The 13053-nt window shown below is 33.5% G+C and overlaps 1 protein-coding gene across 1 annotated transcript in view; it reads right to left on the bottom strand.

Annotated features, from left to right (window-relative positions):
• Positions 1 to 7651: 7651 nt before the first annotated feature.
• The window catches only part of LOC107709719 (transcription factor Sp4-like), a 9795-nt gene continuing 4393 nt past the window's right edge, over positions 7652 to 13053 (bottom strand). The window contains exons 5-7 of the mRNA XM_016514310.1: positions 10797 to 10992; positions 9740 to 9939; positions 7652 to 8272 (exon numbers count right to left, since the gene is read on the bottom strand). Coding sequence (XP_016369796.1) covers positions 8022 to 8272; positions 9740 to 9939; positions 10797 to 10992 — 647 coding nt within the window. The 3' untranslated portion in view covers positions 7652 to 8021. The remainder of the gene's footprint in view (positions 8273 to 9739; positions 9940 to 10796; positions 10993 to 13053) is intronic.

The following is a 13053-nucleotide window of genomic DNA, read 5'->3' as shown; positions in this document are numbered from 1 at the left end:
GAACATAAATACAGATAGATACAGATTAAATATAAAATACAACTATACAAATAAGGTCAAATGTATAGTGCAGGTCTGCTGAATGCTCGAATCTGATTGGCTGACGAACTTTCTAAGGTGTGCAATTATTTTCAGGTAAACGCACGGCGAAAGTAGTTCCAGGCAGCTTTGGACCGCATCACATGATCATATCACTTCCCCAAATTATTTCAGATGCAGTTTTCCTCACCTTTGGTGCATTTCCCGAACCATCCTTAATATTTGCAAAGAAGTATGTGCATTTCTCAAAACAATTCGTACAAACAGCACCACACAATGGATTACCTGCAAAAGCCTGTAACTTACTCCAAATCTTTAGTTCATCTCTCAAAAGTAAGTATTTATGGCAATGAACATATCAGTGCCATCAGAATGAATGTGTCATTGTTCACAAACAAAATGCTTCATCATGTTGTCAATATTACAGTGCACTCTGTTAGTATTATCTGATGTAAACTATGGCAACAGTTTGGATGCAGTTACTGTATTGAAGTGCAGAAGGCTTAAGTCTAATAGAAATGTGTAGAAAATATGCTTGCAAGTTTATGACAACTAGATCAACCATTTTGCATTTAATGACTTATACGATGAACTAATGACTAGATGTTTTGAGGGGTAAGACTGTTGCACAGAGAACTATATAATACATTTTGAGCAACATGACATTAGCAATTGATAATGTAGGAAACCGCAGACAAATGTATATAATCAATTGCATGAATGCACCAAAGCAATCGCAACTTGCTCAAAAGAATGAGAAACTGGTTTTATATGATGTGCACAAGTGACTAGATGATGTGGAGGTTGAACACGTAGATTTCTGATCTGAGAAATGCACCAAAGCGACTGAGAAAAACTGTATTTCAAAGGTCTACAACAGCAAAATAACCAAAACCCACAAAGACACTGACCAAGCAAATACATTTAGTAAACAATAGGATAAAAACGACAAATTATTACAAAATTACGTTGAGATATGTACGGAAAGCACATACTCTCTGTCTCCCGCTCTCTCTTCCTTACAAATACACACATACAGTACAGACACTGCTACGTCTTTACAAAAGTTCATCATTTGCATGCATTTTTAAGCGATTTTACGCCATTCAAGCACAAGAACACATGAAAGAGCTGTTTTGTGTGACAGAGAGCAGTGTCTCCGACAACACGTGACCCCCGAGGCGCTGAATGTACAAATACATACCAAAATACATGATAGCGTTGCGAATACCATCGAAAACATGTCTCAAGCGAACAAACTGTTGAGAAATAAATTGGATGTGGATCGTTATATTCAAGTGCGTTTGATTTGATTTTGGCATTGGTGGGGACATAACAGCAGACATCAGACATTTCATTGTTTGATCAAAATTATTGATAGGGACAATTTAGTAGTCTCTGATATTGGTATTATTGATGGTATTGATATTAGCATCTACGCCCTTGATTATATCAGATTCATCCATTAAAGTGACCACGTTTACCAGCTGCTGTTCATCTTTAATGTCAATCCATCGAAAAGAGAAAATCACTCATTGTTCTTGGCTGCATAACTTTTGTTGCTTTAACATGAATAAATCAATATTTCATGAAAACTATGCAGTGTTATTTTTACATTTGATTCACCTGAACACCTACAAACCTGAAACCTGTTTTTTTGTGATATTGCATGTAATTTGCTTATTGTCAAATTTAACGCAATAAGCAAATTACAAGGGTCAGTTAAAATTAAAATAACAAGGGTCTATACAAAAATAATATGAAAACAATAACTGTTGTACTTTTTTTGTGGCGGGGTCAGCTCAAGAACACAGAACACATGTGATCTGGCTCTTTTGGCTCGAGCTGCCCATGTTGGCTTTCCCAAGCCACCATCAAAGTTTGTTCACAAACCTTAGCCTCTAGTTTAATATAAAATTGGAAAGATAGATGGATGGATGGATGGATATATGATGGATGGATGGATGGATATATGATGGATGGATGGATGGATGGATATATGATGGATGGATGGATGGATATATGATGGATGGATGGATGGATGGATGGATGGATAGATGGATAGATAGATAGATAGATAGATAGAACCAGGTACAGAATCTATGAATCTCATTATGTTTATCCTACAGTATTAAATATGAACACCAAACTGTTGAGACGTGTCAAATGAGACAGGTGCTCCGTTAGATGGAGTGAGTGTGAGGCGTGCACACACACACACACACACACACACACACACACACACACACACAGCAGCTGTTAAAGTGGATAAAGCTTCCCTTTGGTGGCGCACTGCAGGTACAGAGCCGTCAATCAAACGGAGAAAAGAACAAAAGAGAGCCGCCCACCTGAACCATCTCCACCTCCACACTGTCATCCCTCACTCCTGCCCTCCATCACCAACTCAACACTCAACAAAAATATACTACTTTGTATTAGGGGTTTGTTCAAATTTCCAATCCAAAGTATCACCCTCGGGTCATGCACAGCTCCTGTTCTTTCTAGGACTTCATCTATTCAGCACATTTCTCCAGTTCTCCAACGTCTACACTGGCTCCCAGTGAAGTATCGCATCGGCTTAAAAATTTTGCTTCTCATATTTAAGTCACTTCAGAACTTTCACAACCTACTCCACATCTATACTCCTTCACACACTCTCAGATCTTCACTCTTGATTTCTCGTGTGGCTGCATATAAACTCAAACACCATGGGAACAGGAACTTTTAGTTTTGCGGCTCCTCGTCTAGGGAACTCCCTCCATCCCAATATATGCAACAGTGACAGTCTGCATTCTTTTAAATCTCTTTAACCAGGCTCTTTTATGACTTGCTCTTATTAAGCCGCTAACGTATTTATGATGTACAGTTGAGGTCAAAAAATTACATGCAGCTTGCAGAATCTGCAAAATGTTATTTTACCAAAATAAGAGGGATCATACAAAATACATGTCATTTTTTTATTTCGTACTGACCTGAATAAGATATTTCACATAAAAGACGTTTACATATAGTCCACAAGAGAAAATAAAAGTTGTGTCTAATATACACTATTGTACTGTTTATTGTGTCAAATAAAAGGACCCCATTCAAAAGTTCACATACAATTTTGAACAGAATGAAGATGTGTACATTTTTCTTATTTTGCCTAAATGTGACCCTGAACCACAAAAGCAGTCTTAAGTCGCTGGGGTATATTTGTAGCAATAGCCAACAATACTTTTATGGGTCAAAATTTTCTTTTATGCCAAAAATCTTAAGGATATTAAATAAAGATCATGTTCCATGAAGATATTTTGTAAATTTCCTACCGTAAATATATCAAAACGTAATTTTTGATTAGTAATATTAATTGCTAAGGACTTCATTTGAACAAGTTTAAAGATGATTTTCTCAAGATTTAGATTTTTTTGCACCCTCAGATTCCAGATTTTCAAATAGTTGTATCTCAGCCAAATATTGTCCTATATCATAACAAACCATACATCAATGAAAAGCTGATTTATTCAGATTTCAGATGATTTATAAATGTCTGTTTCAAAAAATTTACCCTTATGACTGGTTTGTGGTCCAGGGTCACAAATATAATATTTTTTTCCATTTAGTACTGCTCTTCAGAAGCTACAGAAGATACTTGCATGTTTCCTAGAAGACAAAAGAAGTAATTTTTTATAAATTCAACTATTATTTTCTTTTGTGGACTATATGTAAATTACTTTTATGTGAAATATCTTATTCAGGTCAGTATGAAATAAAAAATGACATAGATTTTGTATGATCCCTCATATTTTGGTAAAATAATTAACATTTTGCAGATTCTACAAGCTGTATGTAATCTTTTGACCTCGACTGTATGTATGCAGTTGTGCTGTTGAACTTTGTTGATCTGTTTGTCTATTGTTACTCTTTTTTTACCATTCTGCTTGCTGTAAGGTGACCTTGGGTGTTTAGAAAGGTGCCATTAAATAACATGCATTATTATTATTCAAAGTTGACTGTTAGCACTAAAACATTTATTATTTATGTGATTTACTTATTTATTACTTATACACCGTTCAAGGAACGTTTCTAAAAATAAAATAAAAAATCCATAATTAAAAAAGGTCTGAGCCACGAGATAAAAAGTCGAAAATTACCTTTTTTTAAATATTTTTTATTATTTCCTGGCGGAAATGAACCAAAAAAAAGAAAAGAAAACAGAATACTGAAATGTAAACTTGTAATTATGAGAAAAAAGACAGAATTATGAAATATAAACTCAGAATTCAAAGAAAAATGTAGAATTGTGAAAAATAAACTGAGAATTCAAAGAAAAAGTCAAATTTGCGAAGTATAAACTCAGAATTATGAGAAAAAGTCAGAATTACGAGATATAAACTCAGAATTATGAGAAAAAGTCAAAATTACGAGGTATAAACTCAGAATTATGAGAAAAAGTCAGAATTACGAGATATAAACTCAGAATTATGAGAAAAAGTCAAAATTACGAGGTATAAACTCAGAATTATGAGAAAAAGTCAGAATTACGAGATATAAACTCAGAATTATGAGAAAAAGTCAAAATTGCGAAATATAAACTAAAAATATTTATGTGATTTACTTATTTATTACTTATACATCGTTCAAGGAACGTTTCTTTACTGAAACGTTTCAGTTGGATATTCGTCTAACATTTAAAACATTTTATTACTTGTTTCAGAACATTCAGAGAACATTAAAATATGTTGTTTGCAAACTGATACAATGGAATTTTCCCTTAACATTCAAAAAACAAAAACAAAAAAAACACCTTTAGCTTTTCACTTCTCCAGACATTAACTGATGGACTGGAGTGCTGTGGATTACTTGTGGATTATCGTTTTGTTTTTATCAGCCGTTTGGACTCTCATTCTGACGGCACCCATTCACTGCAGAGCAAGTGATGCAATGCTACATTTCTCCAGATCTGATGAAGAAACAAACTCATCCTAATCTTGGATGGTCTGAGAGAGTGAGTAAATTCTCCGCATTTTTGGGTGAACTACTCCTTTAAGAGGTATTTGTAATTGTTAACTAATGTATAGGTGACTAATGTTGACAAATTGAACCTTTTAGTAAAGTGTTGTTTTTTACTTAAGCTCATGCTGTAAATAAAAGCACAGACTGAAATAAAGAATTAGACATGGAATATTTAAGACAGAATTACTCACTTTAATTTCAAGTGTTATGCAGGCAACGTTTTTTCTTTTTCCTCTTTTTTTAGTTTTTTACCCATTAACATAACACGTTTGTACAAAGTTATTTTAAAAATATCAATAAACTGCAGCCTTTCAGGCTAACCTGGCAAAAAACCCATTATCAAATGCCATGAGGACAAAGGAACATCTTAGAAAAATGATTTACAAATGAGGTGTCACTAGAAAATATGAAAGAAAATCGCTCGCCACAGAAAATATTACCAAAAAACATCTATTTATAATTGTTTGGTATCAACCATTTTTTTTTCTTTCTCCATTTGAAACACGTCATGGTGCGAAACGTCAGATAAATTAAAAGCCACGGTTTTACTTCTAAAAGGACCACGTTTAGAACTAACAGATCGTTACTAAATAGAGATCGTTAGCGGAAATTAACCATGCAGCACGTCATCTCTGCATTAACAGCGCACAATACACATTAGCAAATAGTAATAATAGAAGGAGAAATAATAAATTAGACGCGTGTGCGTATGTACTCGTGTGTGTGGGAATGAAAACCGGGCTCGAAATGAAATTAAACTCACGCCACAGATTCCTCAACATCGAACTCATCTAAGTGGCTTCAGGGTGTGTTTCCCGCCCCGCCGTGACCTGTGGAGGCAGAGGGAGCGTTTGGAGGGAGTCGGTGCACGTAACGGGGTCGAATCTCTTTGGAGAGCGCAAGAAAGTCAACGGGCGACAGGAGGACGCATCGACGCGGGTCGGGGGATCTTCACGAGGGCCGAAGCGGACAGTCGCTCGCTCCCACAGTGTTCGCCATCGTGCATAAAAAGCTAAATGCGGTCACCTGCACACGAGTATGTCTGAAAACACAGTCGAAGCCCCGCGTTCCCCTGCCCAGCCGTAACGTAGTGGTACTGCAGTGTTTGTTAAGGCATCAGAGTACAGTTTATATGACTTGAGATCAGAGAGAACTTCTCTAGGTGTTTTTCTTAAACCTATTCTACCCCTCGGTAATGTAAACATGGTAAAGATTGTCTTTAAAGTATTGCTTTCGTTTAACATAGCATGTCTCAGAAAGCTAGATTGTTTTCTTTCTCGTTTATTTTTTTATTTCTAAAGAAATCGTAACTGGAATGCATTATTTGTAAATCAAATGTGCTTTTCTTTACATAGCCCGTCTCTATAATCTCGTTTCTCCTACATAAAAGTTTGACTGCTGAATCATCAGTTATATTATTATATATGCCTGAATTCTAAAGCGCTCTGAACGCGAGGCCGTGATTGGCTGACGCTTCGCGACGCGCTCCAATCACAGACGGCGTCACTTTCTAGCTTGTGCTGCGACTCTAATCGTGTACTAAAGATTCGTCAGGTGCTCATCTTTCTAGCCAGATCATAGATATGTATATATATCTATGGTACGGAAACCCACAGACCGTCGCGTGTAGCTCCGAGATTCTCATCCCCGACTTTCCATTTGAAACCTACGGAAGCTTGTTTCCACTACAGCGTAAAAAATAAATAGAAAAGGTAATTGCGACTTTGTTTTTATACAGTCTATGCTTTTTATCTAACAATTCAGACTACTTTTCCTCACAATGTCAAGTTTATATCAAAATTCAGACCTTTTCGCAATTCTACATTTGCATCTCATAATTCCGACTTTTTTCTCGCAATTCTGAGTTTCTATCACAATTCGAGAATATTGTTCTCGCAATTCTGAGATTTCATCTCATAATTCTGACTTTTTTCTTGCACGTGTGAAAAAAATAATAATCCAGAATTGAAAGATATAAATTGTGAAAAAAAGGTCTGAGCCGCGAGATAAAAAGTCGAAAATTACCTTATTTAAATTTTTTTATTTCATGGCAGAAATTAACCAAAAAAAATAAAAAAAAATAAAAAATAGAAATCAGAATACCGAAATGTAAACTTGTAATTGTGAGAAAAAAGTCAGAATTACGAAATATAAACTCAGAATTCAAAGAAAAATGTAGAGTTGTGAAAAATAAACTCAGAATTCAAAGAAAAATCTGAATTGTGAAATATAAACTCAATTCAAAGAAAAAAGAATTGCAAGATATAAACTCAGAATTCAAAGAAAAAGTCAAAATTGCTAAATATAAACTCAGAATTATGAGAAAAAAGTCAGAATTACGAGATATAAACTCAGAATTAGGAGAAAAATCTGAATTGTGAAATATAAACTCGATTCAAAGAAAAAGTCAGAATTATGAGATATAAACTCAGAATTATGAGAAAAATCTGAATTGTGAAATATAAACAAGTCAAAGAAAAAGTCAGAATTATGAGATAAACTCAGAATTCAAAGAAAAAGTCAAAATTGCGAAATATAAACTCAGAATTATGAGAAAGAAGTCAGAATTGTGAGATATAAACTCAGAATTGCGAGATATAAACTCAAAAATCATAATTACCTTTTTAATTTTTTATCCTGTGGTGGAAACAAGTTTCCATACAAACCACTTTGAAACAGATATACATATTATTTTTGTGCATAGCGACATCTTCAGGAGCATCTGGGAACTTCAGTACTTCTTGTGCTACTCGTAACAAAACAAACGCCATCGTTCAACGCATCTCTTAACAGCTCATACTATTTCCATTAGATTATTCTGTCATAATATTTGATAGCATTAAATTTCCATATGAAAAAAACCGAGTGCGCTCAAACAGCTGTCCATCATCGATAGAAAAAGAATGAAGAACATAAACAAATCAACATATAAACAAACCGACAAACAATATTGTGGTGCTTTCAACCGATCATTTTTGGAGGGAAAACTACTCGAACTCCTCCTCTAAATTGTTTGAAGTGGTGGGCGTGGCCGGGTTCGAATCCTGCGAGAGCGTCGCCACGGTGACGATCCTCGGTGAGCCCAGCACCTCATCCACCTCCTCCTCCATCTCATCTGTGGTGATGATGGTAAGTGCCGCCCCACCTTTTTTGTTCTGGTGGGTTTTGATGTGCTTTGACAGGTGGTCGCTCCGCATGAACCTCTTGGAACATTCCGGACACTCGAACCTCTTCTCACCTGATCGGGACAGAGAAAATCATTCGTTTATTCAGATCGGAGCAAGAAAAGACACTAGTTCAGTGGTCGACTGGTGTGGCTTTCTCACAACAGATATCTAAAGATCAGGGTGGCCTACTGCTGATATAATACTGATATTTACAATTTAAAGATGGCAAATAAGACCGTATATATAAAAAAAACACTTATTGCAAATGCACTGCTACTAGTGCAGAGAAATAAATTATCCAAGATGGCTGACTGTATATTTATTTTATTTATGTTTTAATGCTATTTCAGCAACAATGGCTACATTCATGGCTGATTGCATATAAAATCTGAAAAATAAGTTAATGTATATTATTAAATGTATATATACACACACACACGCTACCGTTCAAAAGATTGGGATCAGTGACATTTTTTATGTTTTTTTTTTTCCCCCAAAAGGCTGCATTTATTTGATCAAAAATGCAGTAAAAACAGTAAAATTGTGAAATATTATTACAATTTAAAATAAGTTTTCCATTTTAATGCACTTTAAAATGTCTGTAAGTGTATATATATATAATTTCATACATTATAAAAATGTATATTCTATAATATATATATATATTATGAAAATAATAAATACATTATAGAATATTGCAATAAATAAAAGTAAATAAAATAAAATAAATGCTAATTTTTTTTAAATGTTAGCATGAATAAATAAGAGTGAAATTAATTTATTTAACATGAAAAATGATATGAAATACACCTTAAAATGAAAAAAAAAATAATAATTTTTTTAAAATACACCTTGAAATAAAATGATGCCGACAATATCAAATAAATCAATATATATCACAAAATAACCAAAAACATAATGAAATGTAGCAATCAATAATTTAATAATAATGATTATAAATAATTATGGGGTGTGAAATGTAAAATGTGAAAAATTACCTCAAATATGATATTATATACACCTTGAAAAAAATAATGGCATGAAATATGCCTTGAAATGACCTATAAAAGTCTTGAGGATGAGGTCTAAAGACATGCTTTGTTTTAAATTTGCTTTTAGGGGTCGTTTATAGAAATGATCAGCGATGTTTGTGCTTGAGTCGAACACATTCAATCATGTATATTTATATATAAAATATTATATACTGATATAGAATGATGTTTATTAATTGAAAATTGTTCTATATATATATATATATATATATATAATTTTATATATATATTAGTGCATTTAAAAAAAAATATATTTCATTCAGTGCCATGAAGTATAAATTAAATCAATAGTTATGTCTTGTTAAAAATGAACTGTTTTATATTTGTCTGTGCTGTATTTCTGGGGCTGACAGGCCGTTTGATTGGTTAATCAGATATAAACGGATATAATAACGGATATCGGATATAAACACACTCATGTTGATTTTCTTCCTCCTGTGCATGTTGTTCCTCCTGTTCTGTGCTCCTGTGTGATTGTTTGCGCACCTGTATGCGTCCTGCGATGCCGCTGAAGCTCGTCGCTCCTGGTGAAGCGCTTCCCGCAGAAGATCCAGTTGCAGACGAACGGCCTCTCTCCTGTGTGCCAGCGCAGGTGAGCCCTCAGGTGAGACGTTTTGCCGTAAACCTTCCCGCAGCCCTCCATGTGACACACGTGCTGCTTCTTTTTTGATGGGTCACTGTTATTTCTGTCAGATTACAGAGAAATGGAGAAAAAAATTAGCTTTAGCTGGTCAAAAGACAAATTATAACCCACTAAAGAGACTTTTAACATTTATAGTACCTATATATATATATATATATTTTTTTTTTTCTTTCTCAAAAGCGCTTTAGAAAACTGAGTCGGGCCGAGTACCAAAACAAACTTGTAGCCAATCAGCAGTAAGGGGCGTGTCTACTCATGATGTGGTAGAGAGAGCGGACATTAGCCGAGCCGAGCGACATAAAGATAGAGATGGCGGATAAAAGACAAAAGAGGAAAACGTCTGAGGAACAAAAGAAGGCTTAAGGCAGTAAGTCAAGAGGCTCGTAATTCTGAGTTTATTTCTTATAATTCTGAGGTTATATCTTAATTCTGAGTTTATAGCTCGTAATTCTGAGTTTATAGCTTGTAATTCTGAGTTTATTTCTCGTTATTCTGAGTTTATAGCTCGTAATTCTGAGGTTATATCTCGCAATTCTGGCTTTTTTCTCATAATCCTTAGTTTACATCTCACAATTTTGACTTTTTCTATGAATTCTGAGTTTACATCTCTCAATTTTGACTTTTTTCCCTCATAATTCTGATTTATAAACGAGAGAGAGATGAGAGATAAACGCAAATGCAAGAAAACAAGTCAGAATTGTAAGATAAAAAGTCACAATTACCTTTTTCTTATTATTCATTTTTTTAATCCTCTGGCAGAAACAAGCTTCCATACTTAACTGCTAAAAAACATCATAAACAAAAAAAAAACTAACCAAAAACTAAAAAGTGTGCAAGACTTTGGATCCCCTGGTTTAATCTCTAAACCCGGTTTCTCTCATATTACATTTTCGGACGTACCTCCCCTCTCCGTCCCTGCAGTTGGGGCAGGAACAGGCCACCCTGCGCAGCCTCTTGCTGGGCTGACCCTCCTGGTCCGACGGGCTCTGGACCTGCCCCATCTGGTCTGGACTCAGGGTCGTGCTGCTGATGTTGCCAACGGTGACCGTCATCGGGGTCGACTGAACTTTGACCCCCTCTTGACCCTGCTGCTGACCTGTGGGAATTTACAAACAGCACAGTTGATTAAATCACTCTGAGAACTGTTCAAACGTCAATAGATTTTGGGAAATATCATTTAGACCTCAAAAAGCAAGCGTCCTAAATATTTTGAACCAAACAAATGTTTGTGAGTCCCTGTGGTTCCAGTTGAAATCTGTTAAAACAGCCCTCTTTTTACATAAGAGTACAGCTAGTCAACGGTGGATCCAGACTTACAAAGGCCAAAAACAAAGAGTCTGAAATCTGACACCTTACGAAGCATTTGGAAACAACATTCAGACTCCGACTCATAAAATATAAATGCCTTAATTTGTCATTTTACTTCATGAGTAATAAAGAGTCTATGGAAACACACACAACTACATTTTATGCTACTGTTCCACATTTTACATTTTGTATATATGTGGTTAAAAATATTGTGATAATTATTGTAACACCTATTAATAGCTTATTCCAGATAAAATTCCTCCTCAAAAACAAAGTGAAAAATAAAATTTAATTATAATTTTCCAGTTTAAATGAGGCCTAATTTTAGAAAAGCATTATTTTTCTGTCAAAATTTTGATTATTGTAATAAATAAATACATAAACAAACAAACAAATAAATAAAGTTTTATTTTAGTATCATTGAGACACTATTACAGTTTTTATTAATATTTTGCATTACTCTTTATTTTTATATTTTCTGTTTTCATTTTAGCTAGTTTTAGTAATTTTGTTTGTTTTTGTCATTTTTATTAATTTTTTAAATAATATGTCTATATAATTTGCATAATTTTTTTTTGTTATTTTAGTTGTTAAACCAAATGAAAATTAGAAATGTTACTCAAATAAAGTTTAATGTTTTTTATAATTTATTTTTATTTTTAACTAAATATTTCTAAATAAATATAAAAAAAAATTAATACATAAAAACAAATAAATTGCATACCAGTGTTAGTATCAGTGAGATACTATCATAGTTTTTATTAATATTTTGAATTATTTTTTATTTTTTATACTTTTATACTTGCTGTTTTCATTTCAGTTTCAGTTAGTTTTTGTAATTTTGCTTGTGTGTTTTTTATGATTTGTATTATTTCTATTTTAAATATGCCTATTTAGATTTATTATTTTTTGTAATTTTGCTTATGTGTTTTTATTACTTGTATTATTTCTATTTTAAAAATATTTAGATTTACTAATTTTATTTCGGTTTCAGTTTTAGTTATTTTAGTACATGAAGTTAAACTAAAAGAAACCGAGAAATGTTGCCTTGGCAACTAGCTGAAATAATTTTTAAAAAATATTTTAACTTTATTTCAGTTAAAGTTCATTTTATTTCAAGTAACAAATGTTTTTTTAAAGGTTTTAGTTTTAGTTAACTATAATAACCCTGCATCATACTCACTACTATAATATAAAAGATTAAAATATTTTTTATTAATTATTTATTAAAAATTTATTTTTATTTTTTATTTACCATTTAATTAATTACATTTTAAATTGTATTGTATGTATAGAATTTTCTGTACTGCTTTTTCTTATTTACACAGATGTAAATAAAAGGATCACTGTATTACAGAAAGGTTTAATTAAATTATTTCATGAATGAAAATATCTTAAGAGAATCACCATAGAGACTAACGCGAATTACACAAAAATGCAACTTCCAAACTTGTCCAAAAATGTGCTTAATTGTCATGAAAATAAAGTCACAATGCAAAAAAAGTTCATAGTTTTAAACATAGGCTTAATTTGCAGGCACAAAATGATTTTGGGGTGAACATGAACATGATTATTTATATATGAGACTCACCAACTCAGTCCAAACGTTTAAATGAATTCAACTGAGTACTGTGCATTAATTCCAATTATTCCATGGTCTGTCTGAATACTGGATTCTGATTGGCTGTCAGGTATGCAGTAAAACAGTTTAATGCACAGGTAGTTCCAAGTCAGTGTAATCACTGTTCTATATTAATGCGCTGCTTTAATTGATGCACACTAACCAACATGCAACACTCGCGCGCGCGCGCACACACACACACACACACACAGAGAGAGAGAGAGAGAG

The sequence above is a fragment of the Sinocyclocheilus rhinocerous genome, unplaced genomic scaffold (genome assembly GCF_001515625.1).
Source record: "Sinocyclocheilus rhinocerous isolate Xijiao unplaced genomic scaffold, SAMN03320098_v1.1 scaffold2853, whole genome shotgun sequence".
Taxonomy (NCBI): domain Eukaryota; kingdom Metazoa; phylum Chordata; class Actinopteri; order Cypriniformes; family Cyprinidae; genus Sinocyclocheilus; species Sinocyclocheilus rhinocerous.
This window is presented reverse-complemented; position numbering and strand designations above follow the sequence as displayed.